Source organism: Rhopalosiphum padi, chromosome 4, assembly GCF_020882245.1.
Source record: "Rhopalosiphum padi isolate XX-2018 chromosome 4, ASM2088224v1, whole genome shotgun sequence".
Lineage (NCBI taxonomy): Eukaryota > Metazoa > Arthropoda > Insecta > Hemiptera > Aphididae > Rhopalosiphum > Rhopalosiphum padi.
The window spans coordinates 1,878,537-1,899,180 of NC_083600.1; the positions used below are offsets into that span (position 1 = coordinate 1,878,537).

The 20,644-nt window shown below is 23.8% G+C and overlaps 1 protein-coding gene across 3 annotated transcripts in view; it reads left to right on the forward strand.

Moving 5' to 3' along the window:
• The window catches only part of LOC132929017 (locomotion-related protein Hikaru genki), a 120,234-nt gene that overhangs the window by 28,155 nt on the left and 71,435 nt on the right, over nt 1–20,644 (forward strand). Inside the window, exons 1-4 of one of the 3 annotated variants that reach the window (XM_060994041.1) lie at nt 3,117–3,242; nt 3,344–3,586; nt 9,761–9,861; nt 20,360–20,525. In XM_060994041.1, coding sequence (XP_060850024.1) covers nt 3,412–3,586; nt 9,761–9,861; nt 20,360–20,525 — 442 coding nt within the window. In that variant the 5' untranslated portion in view covers nt 3,117–3,242; nt 3,344–3,411. Of the gene's footprint in view, nt 1–3,116; nt 3,243–3,343; nt 3,587–9,760; nt 9,862–20,359; nt 20,526–20,644 lie in introns of those variants that run through there. The other 2 variants (XM_060994042.1, XM_060994040.1) reach the window with 2 other exon arrangements.

Sequence of the window (20,644 nt, forward strand, 5' to 3'; positions counted from 1 at the left end):
ATTCATATTGTGTGCTGTTGACATGAATTTTATTTATACTAAATATTTATGAATTTATAGTTACTCGATGATAATATTATAGAGTATGTAAGGTAGAAACTGATAAAATTATTCCTTAAAAACATATCTATACAAAGCAAAAAAATGATGCGATTATTGATGTGCAATTAAGGGTATGTCAGATGTGTCAGTACACTTTTTGTTCTACTCTTTAGCCTAAACGCAACAAAAATAAAATACTTTCACGCAAAACATTTTTTTTTTTATATATATTTTTAAGTAATCTAAGGGTAAAATCACCTGCTATAAAAATCTTATCATAATAAAACATAAGACTGATATGTCAAACCAAATATCAAATATTATCTTCTATCATTTTTATAATAGATGATTTTGTTTTATAATTATTAAAAACAGATTTACGGGAATGCGATATACCTATGATGCACGTAGGTCTGAGAGAGAAAAAAAATGTTGTACTAATACCCTCTTAACTATTTTAATAATAAATTTTTCTATTTATGTTTATTATCTGAAGGTATATTTAAATCAATTGTTTTTTTTTTTAAATAAATAGGTAAGTAAAATTAATATTTATTACGTACGATTAAGAAAAAACCAAATCAGATTTTATATTAAATAATAATTAGTACCTATTAATTTTCATACAATCAAGAATCAATAGCGCGCCAACTAAAAAGTATTTTATTCCTTTTCGCTGTTTAAAACCTGTATTTTAAAAATAAAATATTACCCCATAAAAATACATAATAATATAATAATATTAGTAAAATACCCTTTAATGCACCAGATGTAATAATTTAAATTTGTCATTTACTGTATAAATGTATAATGTATATGTTTTTTCTATATTTATTGATCCCAACTCCGTTTGAGGATATTTTTATTTTATATTAAAAATATACATTCAATTTGCTTGTAATAATATACAAATGTTTATTATTGAAAACTTAAAACAACGTATTTCAATGAAAGTTAATGTTTGTATCTTTTATAGTTTTGTTTAATGTGGATCTCTTTTAAACTTTTATAGTATAAATTTTGAATTAATATTTATGTAGAATTAATTAAAAACAAAACTAATGTAAAAATTAAAGTATATCCATTACAAGCTTATGTTTTTCAATTATTTGACTCAAGGACTACATATTATTTCGGTAAATTATAACTCGTATAACAGTCGACTGGCACAAATAAAATTAAAACTATATTGTTGAAAATTAATTTCAAAAGTCTATGTAATAGTTTATAATTTCATATTTTCTGTAATTAATTCATCAGTTGTGTTTAACTGCACACTATTGCGTGGTCTTGATAATAAAGATGATTATTCATCTCCTTTTAACACGTAAAGAAAGAACTTTTTGTTTTTTCCTATTAAAATATCTTACTACATTAAATTTTAATATAAAACGACACGAAACGCAATTGTAACTAACGAGAAATAGTTAATACTATCACAGTACAATTTTACAACTGTTTTGTACAATTGTCTTAAACACAAAGTTTTAATTTATAAATTTAAAGCCTTAAAGGTGAACTTTTCATTTAAACAATTAAATATTTTTAAGAATAGTTATTTAAAAGTTAATGGTTCAATTTTTTTCTAAATCCGTTATAATGTTTTTAGATATCAATACATGTAATAATTTACTTTTCTACATTTTTATTATTGTTTTTGGAACTACAAATATAAATCTTATAAGTTCACACCTTACAGATTATATTATTACTTTTGAAATCTTAAATGTTATTAAAATATAATTAAATTCCACATGTTTTCAAGTTTTCATCTATTTATAATCTAATATATAGTTGAAAATATTACATAACAATATTGTTTTTTATTTTAAAGTTTTAGCTTTAACGCATACAACGTAATATATTATAGAAATTCAATAATAAATGTATAATTTACTAACACACTTTCTATACAAAATTCTTCGGTCGGTAATCGTAAAGTTATAATAAAGACATTAAGTCGTTTATTTTCACCTTTATATTGAAAATTAAATTGGTAAAATCTTTACCAAGTACATAACACAATTACAATAAAACGGTTATTCATAAAAAAAATGTATTAATCAGAAAAATCAATTTATAATTTTAAATGTTTTATTTTATATAAGGTTTCTTAATATACAACTTCTATTAGTTTTTATAAAAATGTAATTAGTATAATATAAACAATTATTTATTTGTGTTTAGAAATAGAAAATAATCATGATAATTTACACGGTAAAGCAATTTTTCTGCTACGGTCAACTGTCGGACACGAAAGTTAACGACGGAAAAAACCAATTTAATCGATTGGTATGAAGTGGCGGAGAGGCCTATAGGGAAATTGGGATTTTCTCGATGGGATCTCATCCGAATTGTATGTGCAAGCACCATCACATTATTTATTTAGTGGCCAGGGGCCCTTTTCACTCAGCCTTTGGCTAATTCATAGTAACATAAAATATCTTTATCTACCACTGGGTGGTGATCTATGTACAGAAACCGATGAAAATCGATTGCCGTCTGAAGTTGCTCTTATTGGAGTATATAAATATAATACAACAATTTTACCTGTAGGCTTATTTATTCTTTAATAGATATTTTTTGCTAAATATTCTTAATTTATTTATAGTATTTTTATTTTATAAACATTTTAGTACCTGAATTTTAAATATCTACTGCTTTAGAAAATTAAATTAAAAATAAACACGAGAAGCCCAATAATATGATTTATAATGTCTGTGATACCTAGGTATTTTGATTCTATAACCATCGTGGATCGATATTTGATAAATTTAAGTGAACGTATTTTCACTGTTTTTTACAAACACGTTGATCGCCATGAGATCTAAAATGAGATCTCTCCAACTTTGTCCTCACCACCACGACGTTTTTGGTAGGTAGATTTACTTAGATACAGTTTTGACGATTTAAACAAAAATTGATAAAAAAAAAAACAATAATGATATTTACAAACTTGTTATATATTCTGAAAGTGGCAACACTGTACTTTTCAAATCCGATGAAAAAATACCGATTATTGATAACCTAATCGAGATCTCACTAAAAATCAATTTTACTCAATAATACTATCTTTGTGAGATCTCGAAAGAAGAATCTCATGGCGTTTATGAGTAACATGACAAAAAACCCATGGCGGTCAACGAGTTAATAATTACGTATTTACGCGACGGTCAATAACTTTAGAGACAAATGTGACCGTTTGTAAATTATTTACTCTAAAGTTATTAAATTTTTCAGAAAACAAAATTAAAATGAATCGGTGTGGAAATTAATTGTAATTGTAATTTTTTTTTTTTAGCCAATGGTGGTGGTTGTCCTTCACCCGGCCTCACGCTGAACGGCACTAGAGTTGTTCCGCGGTCGGGCATGTCACCGGACTTTTCAACATTGTCCGAAGTGAAATTCCCAGCGCGCCTGCCGTCCCCTTCCGGCAAGGGATCGGTGTCAGCGGCGTCGTCATCCTCAGCGGAGTCTGAAGCTCCGTTCAGGATCTGCAAGATAAAATGTGTTTCGGGCCAATGGGTTGGTCCCCTGTGCCAAGGTTCGTATACATTTCATACATTTTTATACATATACGTATTATTTTGGTTTGTTCGTCTTCGTTTTAATATCCATTAGGAAAAATAAACCAATTCCCCTTCCCCAAGCTATTCCCTTCCATTCACAAGCCCTTACGATTAGTGGTATATTGAAGCTTTTGACTATTTTTATTGTTTTTGGTATACCTCGACGAAACGATTGGTACTCCTTGTCACATTATCTCATTAGTGTATGTACTATGCATATTATGTATAATATGTTTTCAAACTAAAAATGTTTAGTAAGATCTTAGTACTAAGAGACTATTCTTTGACTACTAAGTCAATCTTTTGTCGCGACCTTTGTAATATTCTCTATAATTTATACATTTAGTATTTTTACCACAATAATTGATTCAATACATTATATTTATATGTAGTTGATATTAACGATGTTTTAAAAATACGTTTAGTCAAATATATGCAGAATTATAGTTTAGTAGGTACTAATTTAAATTAGCTTATATATCAATATTACATACAGAGTATGACCAATATAACAATTTTTATTATGACAAATTAATGAATTATATTAGAAAATACATTTTACGAGGAATTATGGTGCTCCAGTTTCACTAGATTTTGAAGAAACTTTCAGATGTTTTATCTAAAATGCTTTCTATACTTCAATATTACTCATCAGTTACATTTTCTTACTTACTTTTTCTTGTTGCCATATGGTAAATATTATGTAACATAAAAAATAAAATGTATATTATAATTGTTTGTATCATAGATATAAGGTAAATGATTCTTAGCATACGTAGCGATTTAGCTTTTATGATCAGATTGTTCACCAATTTTGTAAATAATTAATTGCATTGGAAAATAAATAAGAAACCAGTCGTCACGTAAACAGTTTATCTACACTGCCGTTAATTTTGCAATGTTTAAATTTAAATTCGTTCAAATTATTAATACTAAACAAATGGAAAGTACGTAATTTACTACGAATTAAATTTTAACAATTTCTTGTACATAAACATAATTTTTCAAATACATACACTATACACCACTGAATGCCAATATATTATAGGTACCATTGTACAATACACGAATGGTGTAATTGGCTAATTGCGTTTCTCCGTAGGCATACTTATAGTTTATTAATATTGCATCAAGAGGTACTATAACTTGTCTCTCTAGTCTCTACTTTTCACTGTATAATATAATGTGTTCAATTGTCATAACCGGAAGGGCTCTTGTTACAAGCTGTAAACAATGTGGAACCACAATGTGATGCTATACATTATGTCATTTACAAATATTTATCTCGAATGAGACAAAACTATTTCAAAACTTTGCATTACGTATGTGTTATGTATTTCGGTCTGCACATTAATAATTATGAACAAATACTGTATTTCTTCGTTGTATTCTTGCAATCAATCAAATTCGATAAGTATATATATAAAAAAAAAAAAAACAAATAAAAATGTAAATATGAAGAAAATAAGGTACTATTAATATATCAGTAAATAATTCTCTACTTAGAATTAATATACTTTCATAAAATTGGATATAATATATGTTTTAAATATTCAAATTAAGTCTTTTGTCGAATTTTGCGTTGTACAAAACACAAACGTGACATAAATACAGATATTATTTTGTATAGGAAATATTCAACAACATTTATAATTAACTCTTCTCAAGCATAATGAAATATTATTTATTATAATTTTAATATTAATGAAAGTATATGAAAAATTTTAACAAATTTGTGACTTTGTGAATATTTGTTGGTTATTTAAATATTAATACTTTTTTTTTTTTAATCAATGTCATGTTGATTCTTGAAAAATAAATAAAATGAAAAAGATTTCATTGATGTCTGGTTTTTGATTTTTAAAACATAGAATATTAAATTATTTATCGTTTGAACAAAGTAAATTATTGCGTAAAGAGTTAGTTTTTTTTATTTTTTTTTTATTTATATTTAGTATTAAATTTGGGATTTTCGATTATGTAAATAATAATTAAACGTACCTATTACTTTTCTAATTCATCATTTCTTGCACTGGTAATGCTTCGGGTTATTTTGAAAAAGCACAATTTTATTTAAAACTCTCTCAAATCTTGATTATATTTACTATTTACATAGTAATATAGAGTAAGGAGTTCTAAATTGAATAACAGTTTGATAACACTAAATAAACAAATCAAACATTAAAATGTTTTAAAATAATATGAATATAAAAATTTGTAAATATTTATGACCAGAAAAAAATGTGTCAGTTTAAAATGCACTATACATAATAATATTTTATTGAAGTATAAATTTATTTATAACTCTATGGTTTACATAACCATACATATAATTTCAATATACCTTTTTAAAAGTAGTTAGATATCTTATTAAACTTAATAGTTTTAATTTGTTTACATTTTTAAGTGTTTAAAATGCTTTTTATTATACTTATTCATTTATTTTATTTTTATGAATTAATAGTGACCATAATTGTTTATCAATAATATGAAAAAATAAATAATATTAACTCGGTTCAGTTTTAGATTCTGAACGCTCCGATGAATGTATTGATTTTACAATGATGTATGTTTTATATTTTTTTTTAAAAAATATCTTTTGGGTCAGTAAAATGCTCCAATTTTCAAAAATGTGAGTGGTTTCTGATTGTAAAGTGGGTCTAGTTGGTACTTGTAAAATTAAAAGTAAAAAAAAAACTGAAGAAAAACGGGAATTTTTACGAAAACCGATTTTGTTTTTTAAGTAACTAAAAAAAAAAAATTATCGTGGATATTTGAGATTTTCAATAAATATTTTGTATTATCATTTAAACTCTTATCCAGTTATTTATGGGTAAAAAAGTTTTCATTTTTTTTTTCTATATACTTATTTCAATAAAAAATTATTCACTGGTCAAAATTCTCAAAAATTATAAGAAATTCCACAAACGTTATTCTTATAATCTTGTAAAAAAAAATATTAAGAATAAATATACAACATTTTATTTTATACGCATATGAAGTTAGAATTTGTACTAATTTCGTCAAAATCGCAAACTACTTTGTATTTAAAACATTTAAAACATTTTATTTTTTAAGTTTTGAAAATTGTATACAATATTCTAAAAGTGCCTACTGAAACTATAAGATATAAAAATTTAAAAAGATAATTATTTTTGTAGACATTTAAGTTCCAATTTAGACCAAATTACTTATTCAAACAACAAATAACGATATGTTAATTATATTGTTAAAATTTAAAAAACATTATTATAACATTATTCGTAGAAACATAGAATTTTTACGTGTATTTAATTATTATAAATTTTACTGTATGTAAATTCCAAGAATATTTATACTTTATTCATTTAACATTTTAATTCAGTATCGTGTTTTTAAGTTTCAAAATCTGAATAAGACAATCGAAACAGTTTTTTTGTAAATACATTTTTATTTTTTATTTAATAATATTATATCAGTAGGATCGGGGTGTTATATGGTTAATAAAATGATAACATAATATATCCATTAATAAAAAAAAAACTCAACACCACATTATAATATCTAATTATTCTAACTAATAATAATTTTAATTCATATAAAATATATTTCGAAATCATTAGAATTTTTTTTTAGTAGTTTTACCTAATAGTTACAACAAATATTTACATGATATATAAATTCACATTGATTTTTGCAGTATACCATTCATTGTTTTATATTTTTATAATATTTAGATAAAAAAAAAATCATCGATCGTTAAAACAGTTAGGTTTATATTGATTATGAAAAATATTGGCACTAAAGGTCCATATAGCAACTAAACTTTTCTAGTATCTATAATAATTATTATGTCCAATATATATATATATATATTATATTATTATCAGTTTTTTTTTTGATTATTTACATAAATAAAAACATATTAAATTTGTTTCAACTGTTTTTGGTAGGTATATGGTTTATTTCATAATATTTAAATTATTTTTTTTATTTTATCAAGTGTTATCTTTGTATTTTTGCCATAAAATGTCAAGTTTGATTTTATCCAAAATAATTTTTTACTATGATTGAATTGTGTGATATACAGCAAAAACAATCGACACTGCCTACATAATATTATAATATATTAAATTTAAATTAAATATTTGATTAAAATATACATTAAACACTTGTCTTGATGACACAAAATCTAGTAGTGTACTATTATAAAATTCTATAATAGAAATTTATAAACATCAATTTTGAAAATGTTCTAATTTTAAAAGATTTCAACTCCCAAGATCGAGTAACATCGATTTTAATAGTAAATTATATGGCTTTGTAACTGTTCAAGCAAAGTAGTGCGGTCGATCATTTGGTTTGCCAATCGCGACTTTGTCCTTTGAAGATAGATAACCCAATTATCTGTGACAATGAACTACGTGATCTGAAACGTTGCCGCGGTCGGTAAACGTTAGTAATCCCAAGTGATCTTCTAACCAACAAAACCGACTTCAGTTTCGCGGTGGAGCAAGGAAGCGAATTATCACGGCGGTGGTGAGATATCATTGACAGTGGGGTCGGCTATGTGACGCCAACGATTATTCCCGGGGTAATCATCACGAGAAACGTCCAACGATTAACTTACAACATTAATATAATGACCATGTTATTATTATTATTCAGAATCGAAGCGATTTTCGAGGTGGACAATTAAGCAACCGTATTTTTTATATTTGCATACCTACAAAATATAATAGTTAAAAATCGTCTAATTCTAATACATTTTACCTAATATTATTTTAGTCTTCTTCAACCGGACAATGTGACAGTTTATTACTTTGATTTTAATCATTATTAATTACGTTGGTTTTATAGTTTAGTAATATATTTAATAAAATATTATTCTGTAATAGAAATTACTGATCATTTGTTTATAATAATATAATACATGTTTTTAGATTCTGTCCGGAGCACAATAATATAATTGTATTTCTTTCTTTACTATTTGGAGCATTAAAATGCATCGATCTTAAAGTTTGAGAGTAGTTTCTAGGAGAAAATTGGATCTAGTTTTTACCTTAGAGAGGTCGAAAATTCCCAGTATTTTTCAAAATAACTAGGAAAAAACAAAAATGTTTACGTAACACCAGTATTCCTTAGTATTCTTAGGTGATATATCTTGACAGGCATTCTCTGCTCAGAAGCGCTTATACAATGATATTTTATTGAATTCAAATTTATCACACCCATAATGTGTAACTCGATACCTATTATACAGCAGAGTGGTATTCACTTGCACAGATTTTTTTGTTTTTCCGTATATATGATAGTATAAGTTATTTTTTACAAGTTTTTAAATATCCCTGCTAGAAATATATATTTTTTCCTTGGAAAATGACATTAATAATGTCTATTTATGAAGTATATTAGTCCATAAAAAATTCATGGAGTAATTATTACTCTATGGGAAAATATAAGATTTTAGATATTTTTTTTTTCTTTCTATGTATACCTACATTTTAAGATAACAGATTTAATCAATTACTCGATTCCATTTTAATTATTTTCATTTGATATTTTTTACTCTTTTTAAATTAATTTCGACTTATGATGTACAATTATTAATTGTACTTATTTTACCAGGTATTTGCTTAAATTCTCATAACATTTTTACGTATACAAAACTTTTTCACTAGTTTTTGCAATTTAAATATTTAGACATTTTTTTAAAATTAATTAAAAGTTTGGCTTATTGATCATACAAATCATAAGTATTTAAATTGAGTGTTACTTGAATGGCGAATGCATAACAATAATATTTGAAACGTAATCGTTAAATAAATTAACTAGATGTCCTATTTAATTACAGAAGTGGTGAGGCTACGTATATTATATTATGTATTAATAGTTATAAGTTAATAGTTTGTGGATAAACACTTAGTATAAATATACGTCGATTATCATAGACGTAATTTATATTAGGTATTTACTTAAATACAGCAAATTAAGTTAATAGTTATTATTCGGCATAATATATTATGTATTTTAAAAATAAATAATTTTGTTCAGATGACTTGAACTAAAGCTATAAATTATTCAATGAAATTATCTCGTATATTATAGGTATTAAAGGATACTTTTAAATGATATATTACTTTAATCTACTGATGGTTATTATTTTTTAGAAATAAACGGCGATGGCAAGTTCCAGCCAATACTAAAATCATGTGCATTGGAAGAAGTGCCACCAAATCTTATTCTATCATTTAAAAATCGGATTATTGTAGTGAGTATTTTTTTAATATAAATTAAATTATGATGGTGCATTTATTACTTTAAGTGTTGTGTTAATCTTTGAATGATAAATACCTAATGATAAAGTACTTAATAATACAAGTAAACAAAATGTTTTTAACAGATATCAGGAAATAATACTGATCCTTATATAAAGTAGGGTGTTTACTGTTTATAGATTCCTTTATTAAAATTATTAAATTTTAAAATGTTTAAAAGTATTGGTCTTAACTCTTTAGTAATAAGTTAAATTAATTTCTCAACTAGATTCTATACGTGTGATTTAGATTACGCTATTAACTTTTATTATAATTTATTGACCATTAAACGAGGTAACTATTATATTACTGTTCAGATGGTTTATGGGTTTGACAATTTATAAGTCATGAAGTAATGTATTATTCACAGCTCATATTGCTTAGAAATGTAAGACCCTATAATGGCGAATGAAATATATTTAATAAAAACTTTAAATTGTTTAACTGTAACATAATCAAATATTTCAACATAAATTTATTCAACACATATTTTTATGGATACGATTAATATGTTGTTACGTAGGTATATTGAAATCAACTTTATTTATTTCGTTATGTGTAACATTTATAATATCATATGCATCACATAATATTTTAGAAAATAGTTATAATAATTAATCAATGTTCGTTATAAAGGTATATAGTACCTCTTTCTTTAGTGTGTTCGTCACTATATATATTCTTCACACGTTATTATTTAAATAGTCGTATAAATGCAACTATTTTTAAATGTTAAATATTATACTCGATTAGCTAGTTTGTTTATAAAAAAACCATGGGAACAGTATTTTTTTATGTGCAAAATGTATTTCTTTATTAATTGTAAAAAAAAAAAAAAATGATAATCCTATAAGACGCACAATAAATAATTAATAAAATGTTATGTAACATTTAATATAGGCACATTCCAAACATGTGTATGATATAAATTATAAACATAGATCTAAACAAAATAGACTATCAAATTTGTTATACATAATAATTAATAACATATTAATATTATATGAGTACCTATATCAATAATACAACATTATTAGTACACTAGGTACCTATTGGCAATTAAATAAACAAGTCGACAAAATTACGATTAATACCGTTCACTATAGCTGGAACACAGATGAATACAGAGAATTCTCTGTCTACATTTTTAATATTATATTATACATCACAGGAATTTAATTTTCTAAATATTCAATCGAAAGTAAATGTATTGTTTTATAAAGTTAAAATATTTAAGAATGGTTTATATTACTTAGTACTTATACTACTAATAATACTGAATCCAATATTTTTGTGATTCAATGGGTTTTAATCCATCATTTAATTTTAAGTTTAAATCTTTAGAATAATTATGTACTTTATGTATACTTATGACTTATGACTTATACAATATAATAAAATTTTATAGTTTTATGAATATTACAATATAAATTGTATTATATCAGACAATATTGAATAAAAAAGTTTCATTGCCATTTTTAATCATATAAAGACAATAAATTATCAAGAGAAATGGAAATTATATTTAACTATGAAATAATAAATCTAGGAACTTATGCGAATAGATATATTAAAATTGGGGACATTTCTGAAGTTATTCACTTGTAGTAATCATTCTGGAAGAGTAAGTTACAACAATTACCTATAATCAGTTAATAATTATCCCATTGAATTTGTTTTAAGAAGTTGTGTTCTGTTTTGAGTTCATTGAAAGAAAATTAACTTATAAATAGTTTATGTTTAAAAACAAAAAACTTTTAAAATACCCTACTGATATAGACCATATTCCATTTTTAATATATATACTTACTATAGAGATTAATTAATACTACTTACATATTTTAAATTATTCATATATTTTTTACAAATATTTTCTACATATATTTTGTTCACTACATGTTCATAACATAAAAGATTCTTATTGAAAATGCAAACTATATTTTAAATAACTTCTGTATAACAAAAAAAATGAAAAAACAGATTATAAATACACGTGTTCGAACATATTCAGTGGTGCTTATTATTTTTTCAATATTAATACTATACATATACCTAATTATAAATTATTTTAATATATGTTTGATCTAAAACCTACACCATACTACAAACTAATGTGGGTTAAAACTATTACACTAAATTCTAGTTTGAAATTAGGCAGATTGTAAATTTGTTAGCCTAACCTTCATTTTCTCCTCTTTTTTTCTTGATCTTAAGCAATTTAAACCTAACTACATTCAAAGTTTCGTATTTAATGTATACACAAATAAAAATCTGAGAACTTTATATACACAAAATGTTTAAACCAATTTTGGTACGCGGTACTTCGATGCAGTATACAAAATCAACACCTAACTGTTCAAACCAGTAAACCTATAGAAATGCGATTTCCGTCAAAGGATACTGAAAAACTTTAGCCAAATAAAACGATTTTGTAAGTATAAAAATGGAAAAATATGTATATGTATTTACTCAATAACGATATAATAAATTTAAATGTAGAATTAAATTATCTTCGCTTAATAATGCAAAAAAAAAAACATTTCCATATCATAAAATTTGTCAGATAACTACTACGTATTATAAATAAAAATATTAAAAATATAATATAATTTATAAAAATGTATTCATTTATAAATATTACATTAAATCAATAATTAAATATTTAAATTTCACGAAATAAAAAAATTGAATTTAACTAGTATTATATTTTAGAAAATAATTGATGAAGCCCTTACAAGAAATATTCCTTTTTAAACGCTCCAATTTCTAAATAAAAGCTTCAACATAAATCATGCTGACAATTGTGTCCATGCGGGCTCAGCACTATTAATTACAACTGCTCTATCCTTACAAACACTGTTAAGTTGTTGCTAAGATTACTTGTCTTACAACCTAGTTTAATCAGTGATCACTAATAATATCTGCTTTATAAGATACGAATTATATTATTTCATTAGTATACCTAATAATATTGTCTTATAATATACAATATCACATTTTCTCAATACTTCGAAATACAAGTTAACTATTTAATTTATATATTTATTCATAAAACAGACATTTGATTTTTCTTTTAAATAAAATAAATTCATCAAACATTTTTATGAGTTCATAAAAATACACAACAAACATAACTAATGATTACATTTTTAATAAATTAAATACATAGTCCTTTTGCATGTTTTATTTTTAACTTTTCACAACGACGATAAACGAATCAGCGTGTTATTAGTGGACATAAATTTTACAGTATGCAAATATTTTCACTTTTATTTTATCAATACGTTTCAATTTGATTTATAAAATAATAATATTAGGACGATACTTAGAAATGTTGACATTTATTATGAACAGCCGATGTTTTAAAACTGTATGAAGTATTTCAAACAGAAATTCTATGTATATAAATAATGTATATGTATATTGTATAAACATATTGTAAATAAAATAATGATGACGTGTTCTTTAAATTTGAAGTATCTACCTATATAATATGTTTATTTATATTATATATTATTCTAGACATATATAAAAAAAAATGCAGTACACTGTGACTGGTACTCAGTTGTATTATTAATTCATTGATAGTAATTAATAACTATACACATTTAATATTGTATGACGTATTAGAATAAATAGTAAAATAATGTTAAAATTATTTTTGAATACAAATTGTAAATTATGTGTATTGACATTTTTTAATAAATGATTTTTTAACGTAATTTAATTGCGTTTGCAAGCTATTATTTTTATTCTAATGCAAGTCGCAGTGTCACTTTTATATACATATACAATAGTAACTATAATAACTGAGATCATATTTACATACATATTAATTTTATCTTCTTTGATGTTTATTTAATTGTCTATTACTATTACACCATTGTTGTTGCATGTTAAATAATATTCTGCTCACAGAGAAAAAAAACTTGGCACTCATTAAATCTTTAAATATTCAAACAATTATTTCCTTTATTCTTATTTTAGTATATTTTCTTGTTTGAATTATCTGTATGCATAATTATTTTTTATTTAAATATTATGCGTTTCTTTGATATAAAAGATGAACATTTTTTTTTATTAAAATATTTTTCAACAATCAATTAGTTTTTTTGATCATTTATTTTAAAAGTTATTAACAAGTTTACTTTTGTCATGCAATTTTTAACATTTAAATTGTATATATATGTAATACACAATATGTATAGTTTATATAATATTTTATTTCTATATTTAAACATTATAATTACATGTATATTTTTTATTTAATATAGTTTTTATATAGGGACTTAAACAACGGAACTGTTAGGTTAGGTTAATTCCAAAGAAGAATTTTATCACTTTTAAATTAATTATAAAATAATATTTAGTAATGCAATAAAGTTTAAATAGTTTTTTAACTATAATATTAGTATATCAATAATATTATATAGACAATTGAAAAAAAAAACGTGTTAGAAAATTAGAATTATGTTTACTATTTAGCATTGTAAATATACTATACCTATTACGTTATTGTTCTTGAAAGTTAATATTTGGCTTCACTATTGTGAAAGTATCGTAACTAATGAAATCGATAACACATTGACAATTTGACAATATTAGAATATCAAAAATTGATTATTTTTTTATTAACCTGATAATATCTGTTCAATAGTATTTATCTACACAAACAAATGCATTTTCTGAATTTTTTATTCAGCATTTTGTAATTTTCATTTACATCTATAGTGTGTTTAATAATTCATCAAAAACCCCATATTACAGTTATAGTTACTTAGATACCAGATGGAATCATGTCACTACAACTACAGAGTTAGATATTCGTTTACTATCGTCTGATTGTGCTGTATTATGTATTTTTTTTTATTATTTTCACGGTGCCTATTGGATTTGGATGAATCGTGTAAATTTTGCAGCGATCGTGAGTTTTTTACAGAGTGTGATTGTTTTTTTTTTACCTACGGGTTCAGGAGCCTTTGGCGTAGAGGATTGAAAATGTTTTTTCCAGAAACTTTCAAGTAATTTCAGTGTTCAATGTAGTCATGATTGTTTTAGTACTTTTCGTTCATTGTAAATTTATCGACTACGAATAAAAATAATAATAATAATAATAATAATAGTAATACATTCCTATGTTACCTTATAATATCTGCATGCACAAGTATCCCTAATATTCGTATAAATAATAACATTTTTTCATTTAATTCGATTTATACAATTATTAACGTTCAATGTATTATTTAAAAAAAATATTCAGCTTTCCTTAGTTTTTTGGTAGTAAATATTTCTTATTTGACTATGTAATTTATTTTATTCATTTTTTCTTGTACCAAAGCATAATTTATAGATCTGTATTTGTATCTAATTTGAAAATTATACTGTATGCAAAATAAAAAAAAAATGTTCATTAACAAATAAAAACAGTTTACTATAGAAAAATATCAAGCTTTTTTAATAAGTTTGAAACATAAAATTTAATAATTAAATTACGTATATTCTAAGGCCGTTTCTTACATAAAAAAACACTATTGTTATTGTAGTCAGCAGATAAATAAGATAACTTACAAAAGATGAAATACTTTTATTCAAAAACCAGATAGGTACATAAACATTTTTTTTAGATTGTAATTTATTTATTTATTTTTATTTAATAATATAGAAGACCATAATAATAATTATTATAACTTAGCCCAAAAAAACTAATTTATTAAAATGCATTATAATATTTCAAAGGCTGAGATATCTATTTATTATTCGTATATTTTATATTAAAAAAGATTTTGTATATGTAAATATTTTTATGTTTACATGCATTATTTTTCTTTTATTCAAAAATACGAAATAATGATACTAAACCTTGCTTAAAAAAAATTAAAATACCATAAGATCCTTTACGTGAAAGTACGTATGACGTCATGCTATTATGGTATATTTTGAATACGAAAATTCAACCACAAATAGATCAGACTTTCATAGAAAGTATCATTTCAGTACCAACTAATGACAATGCAGACATTTTGATTCACGTAGCACGTAGGTATACTTATTTTCAAAACGTTGGAAGTGAGAATAATACACCTTTACAAATATTATAGCGAGTTCTGACAAGTTAACACAATTTTTTGTATGATAAACTAATACAAATAAAAAATATAGATAGTTGTGTATAATATACATTTTATAATTACTTACACATCGAGGAGATAAGACGTCATTTTTATACTCGCAGTATAATATTTTGAGCTGTCACAGTGCAATATGTACTCATATATCCTAAATATTATAAAGACAAAGCCTATTATAATCTTTACTCAAATTATTAAATGTCCTATGAAATTCAGTAGATTATATTTATAATGTGTAATTAAGTAATGAATATTATTTATTTTTGAAATAGAACAATATGTATTGATTCATAATTGTATGTATTACGTAATATTAGTGAGTAATTGGTGTACAAATTTCCGTATTATACTACACAATACATATTATTTTAAACTAGAAATATATCAAAGCCTTAAATTAATCAATTTTTATGTATTTAAAAAAATAAAATTATTTTCTGTTTATATTTTTTGTAATATTTATTATTATTATCATTATTATTTTTTAATATATTTATTTAATCTAATGAATTATTAATAATAATATTAAATTATTTTTTATTAACTATTAGAATTTATTAAATATACATATATATTTAATCAATGATATTAGGTATAATAAAATACTATAGTAATACCTATATATAGTATTGTTATATTATAAACTATGATGACGGGTAATAACGTGTATATTATACAATAAAGCCAGTTTCGAAAATAAAAGTATTTAACATTTTTAAATCAGATTCAGATTTTGTATTGAGAACGGAGTGAAGGCTGAAAGAAATATTTAAAGTTTTAAAATGTAAAAAGTATTAAAATTACAATTGTTTCCATTATATTATGTTTGAAATTAGTCATAGTTCTAACTGTTCTGAGACAGTAAACGAATACGTTTTATTTTAAGTTGTATTATGAAAAATTAAATATATTATATACTAATGTCTAATATATTTTATGTAAATTATACAACTTACTGTATTTTATATTGCAAATGTTTAAAATACATAAACGTTTTTAAAATTAAGTTTTATTCTCAATTAGTCTAGTGGTGAATGATGTTGCATAAATAGCAAACTAAAAGATTTTTAATCTTGTAAAATTTATTTATTTTTTTTTTTTTTAAGTCTGTTTTAAATTATTCATCAGTACCATTACGCATGATTTGTTAAATTAAGTTAGTGTTCAATATAATATTTGCTAGCACGCCATGTCGCCTCTTTTTTAAAGCAAAAATGTCAAAATAATGAAAAGAGAAAATTTGATAAAACCTATTGGCGCGTGAAGACTGATGAGTTGAAACACACCCAATTCATATTCCGAGTGCAGGACACTTGTCTGAGGGTGAGCGACCGTTAGCACGCAAGGCAATCCCTTCCAGTTAGTCGTTAATTACAGCTTCGAAATCACATTTACATATAATAATAATTCGTGTATTTATATACGTAAAACCTGAGGCATCCACGGTTGTAGCTTCGGGAAAGTCCGTTTGCGGAATGTCCCATTTATTATTATTATTGTTGTAGTTATTAATTATTATGATTATTATCATAATCACTTCAACATTGGTGGAAGGAGAAGGGATTTGTTTAGTAACGAAGTGTTCGTTTGTTATTATACACTAGTGGCTGGTTTGCATGAATAGACTCGAATGCCCTCGCTTTTACTGTTAGCTATACAACTCTCCATTTGGATATTACGTGAAAATGTATAACGCAGCTGGCCATTGCGGGTTACATGGTTACCTGTTGTAAATTGGTTTAAAAATGCCATCCATTCTTCTATATGAAATACTGAAATTATATATTGTAAAGTGGTATTATGAAGTGATGTAGGTACATCACATCACATCATGTAAGTATATGTGAGCACCTGTCTGACTCTAATAATAAAACTTCTTTTTGAAATCGAAAATGTTTACATCGTTATTCGTTTGTTTTGCTATACTACAAAATATAATATATTAATATTTAATAATAAAGATAGCACATTGTCAGTAATGTACTGGTTTAATTTACAACAGTACAATGGTTATACTTTGAATAGTAGATATTATAGAAATAATAAAAAAAAATACACTTTTTCTCTAAACATTACTTATATAAATTGTAGAGATAGACCTGTCGTAGGAATTAAAAATTTAATTTTAATTGATTAGAAAATGTATGACATATTTATACTTACTTACATTGATAATATTTTAAATAAATACGTTTAGATTGCATAGAAACTAATACATTTTATCTCTGAGTACTAAATAATTAAATAATTTTCTTGTAATTGTATGAACAAAAAATATTTTAAAATCATCTGAATATAATATGTGTTAAAGTAGTTGATAAATAATTATTGATATAATTTAGAAAATATTGGTCACAATTTTGATATTAATAAAAATTTATTCAAAAATATCTAAGTCAATAGACATTTTACATTTATAAAATACAAAATATTTGTGAAAAAGAAGTAATCCAACTTTATCTTATTTTGTATAACAAATTCAATTAAAAAAAAAAAGTATTTAAATATTTTTACTGTGTAATTTATAACCACGAAGTCATCAAAAATGTTTTATATTAGTCAAAGCTTACATTTTCAAATTACTCAATTAGCTTAATTTATAATTTTCTCAAAACATTGGTTCATTTAAATTGTGTAAAAACAGTTAAAAATCATTAATCAACTTCATTTCATAATGTTAATTTTTTAAGGTACATTTTAAGTTTATAGTATTATGTACGATCTTTATAAATATATTATCTCATACAATTTAAAAATATTTATGATATTTTTCACTATTTATTTTTATATAATATAGTAGGGTGCAATGTGGAAAATGTAAATGAGTAAATAAAATAAAAAAAAATTGATCTATTTGAACTGTGTTTTCGTATAGCATTGACTATTATGAGATCTATTAAAATAAAGTATAAACATTGTTTTAGCAAGTACGACATTGATGTAGGAGAAATACTTATAAAACCCTACTAATGTAAAATATTATTATATCATAACGTGAAATATTCAATACTCAATACATCACATACACTAAATATGAGTATTGAAAATTATTATTTATTTAATTAATATTAAGTATTAATTTTAAATTTAACCAGAATCAAACTAGAATAATTTTACAAGACATCAAAAAATAAATGTTTTGATTTAATCTATCTTATCGGGAACAGCAGAATCATTTTAATATATTGTTATACCTACACAATGCAACGTATTAAAAACGTCGGTTTATTTTTTGATATAAAACTTTCATAGATATTATCGATAATTTTCATTGTAAATCAATCTACGAAGTCGTCAATAAATTTAAAGCATTGGTGTTTTTTTTATAAAAAAATCCATGCACATTAACATAATAATAATAATATGTAACTACTAACTACCTACATAGTACAATAAACGTATACAATCCGTAATGAGGGAATGCGATAACTGCAGGAACGATAAATCGTATTGTAATATTGTTCTCATTTTTTTGCCCCTGTACAATTATCACATATTTGATTTATTGTAATCCTACTGCAGGCAGCTGCTATTAGTTATATGACAGAGATTATAGTTTTTTTTTTAAACCTGTATTATTACGCACACAAAAAAACTGACAAATAATTTCATTGTACGAATTTGTATAATAGATTATGTGTTTCCTATAAACAGTATATTGTATCGTAAATATCGAAATTAAATAATATAATGTGCACTCTCGATCAGGTGCTGTTTTTTGCCATCGTATGGAAGACGAATGGCGGAAATTGATTGGGACATTGTTCCAAAACGTTCGAATAGCTGTTTCCAAATGTATATATACATGTTATTCTTAGTGCTTAGCAATAAACGCTCGTAGAATATCTCGTCTAACGGATACGAGACGAACATAAAACAGCCATAACGATAAAAAAAAAAAATAAGGGAAGATAAAAAAAAAAAAACGATTAACTACTATAATATACATCTATATATATAATAAACATACGTTTTTATATTACTACTGTATGCGTTATATTATGTAAAAAAAAAAAAAAATACCGGAAAAACAAATAAACCTAAACGTATTATTGTTGTACTCGGATGAGATTTATTCAAACAAAATGTAGTTTCATTCTAAAAATTAATTAATTAATTAATTTAAAATTTAATTTTGAAATTATTTTAACCGTCTGGTCGTTGTATCTTATGCTCTAAAATGTTTATAATAAAGTGTTTTTTTTTCTATTAAATCATTAAATGTACGTAAACCAAACTTGTTTTTGTTATAATTAAATATAAAAAACAACGAAAAAATTGAAATCTTAATATATACAATAATAGTTGTGGTTTTTTTTTTTAGGAATTCAATACGACAATACCTCACAATAGCACAATATCAGCACGATGTCAAGAACCTATTGGCACATACAAACTTAGCGGACCTCCAGTGTTAAATTGTAGCAACGGAGTTTGGTCTAGCCCAATACCTAAGTGTCAACCAACAACTCTATTCACTAATTATTCAGGTATTGTTCTTTTTACATCTGATATCGCTACTATATTATTAGATTATTTCATAAATATTAAAAAAAAAAAAAATTAAAAATCAATTAACTAGTTAAAATGATATATTTCCTAATAAAGT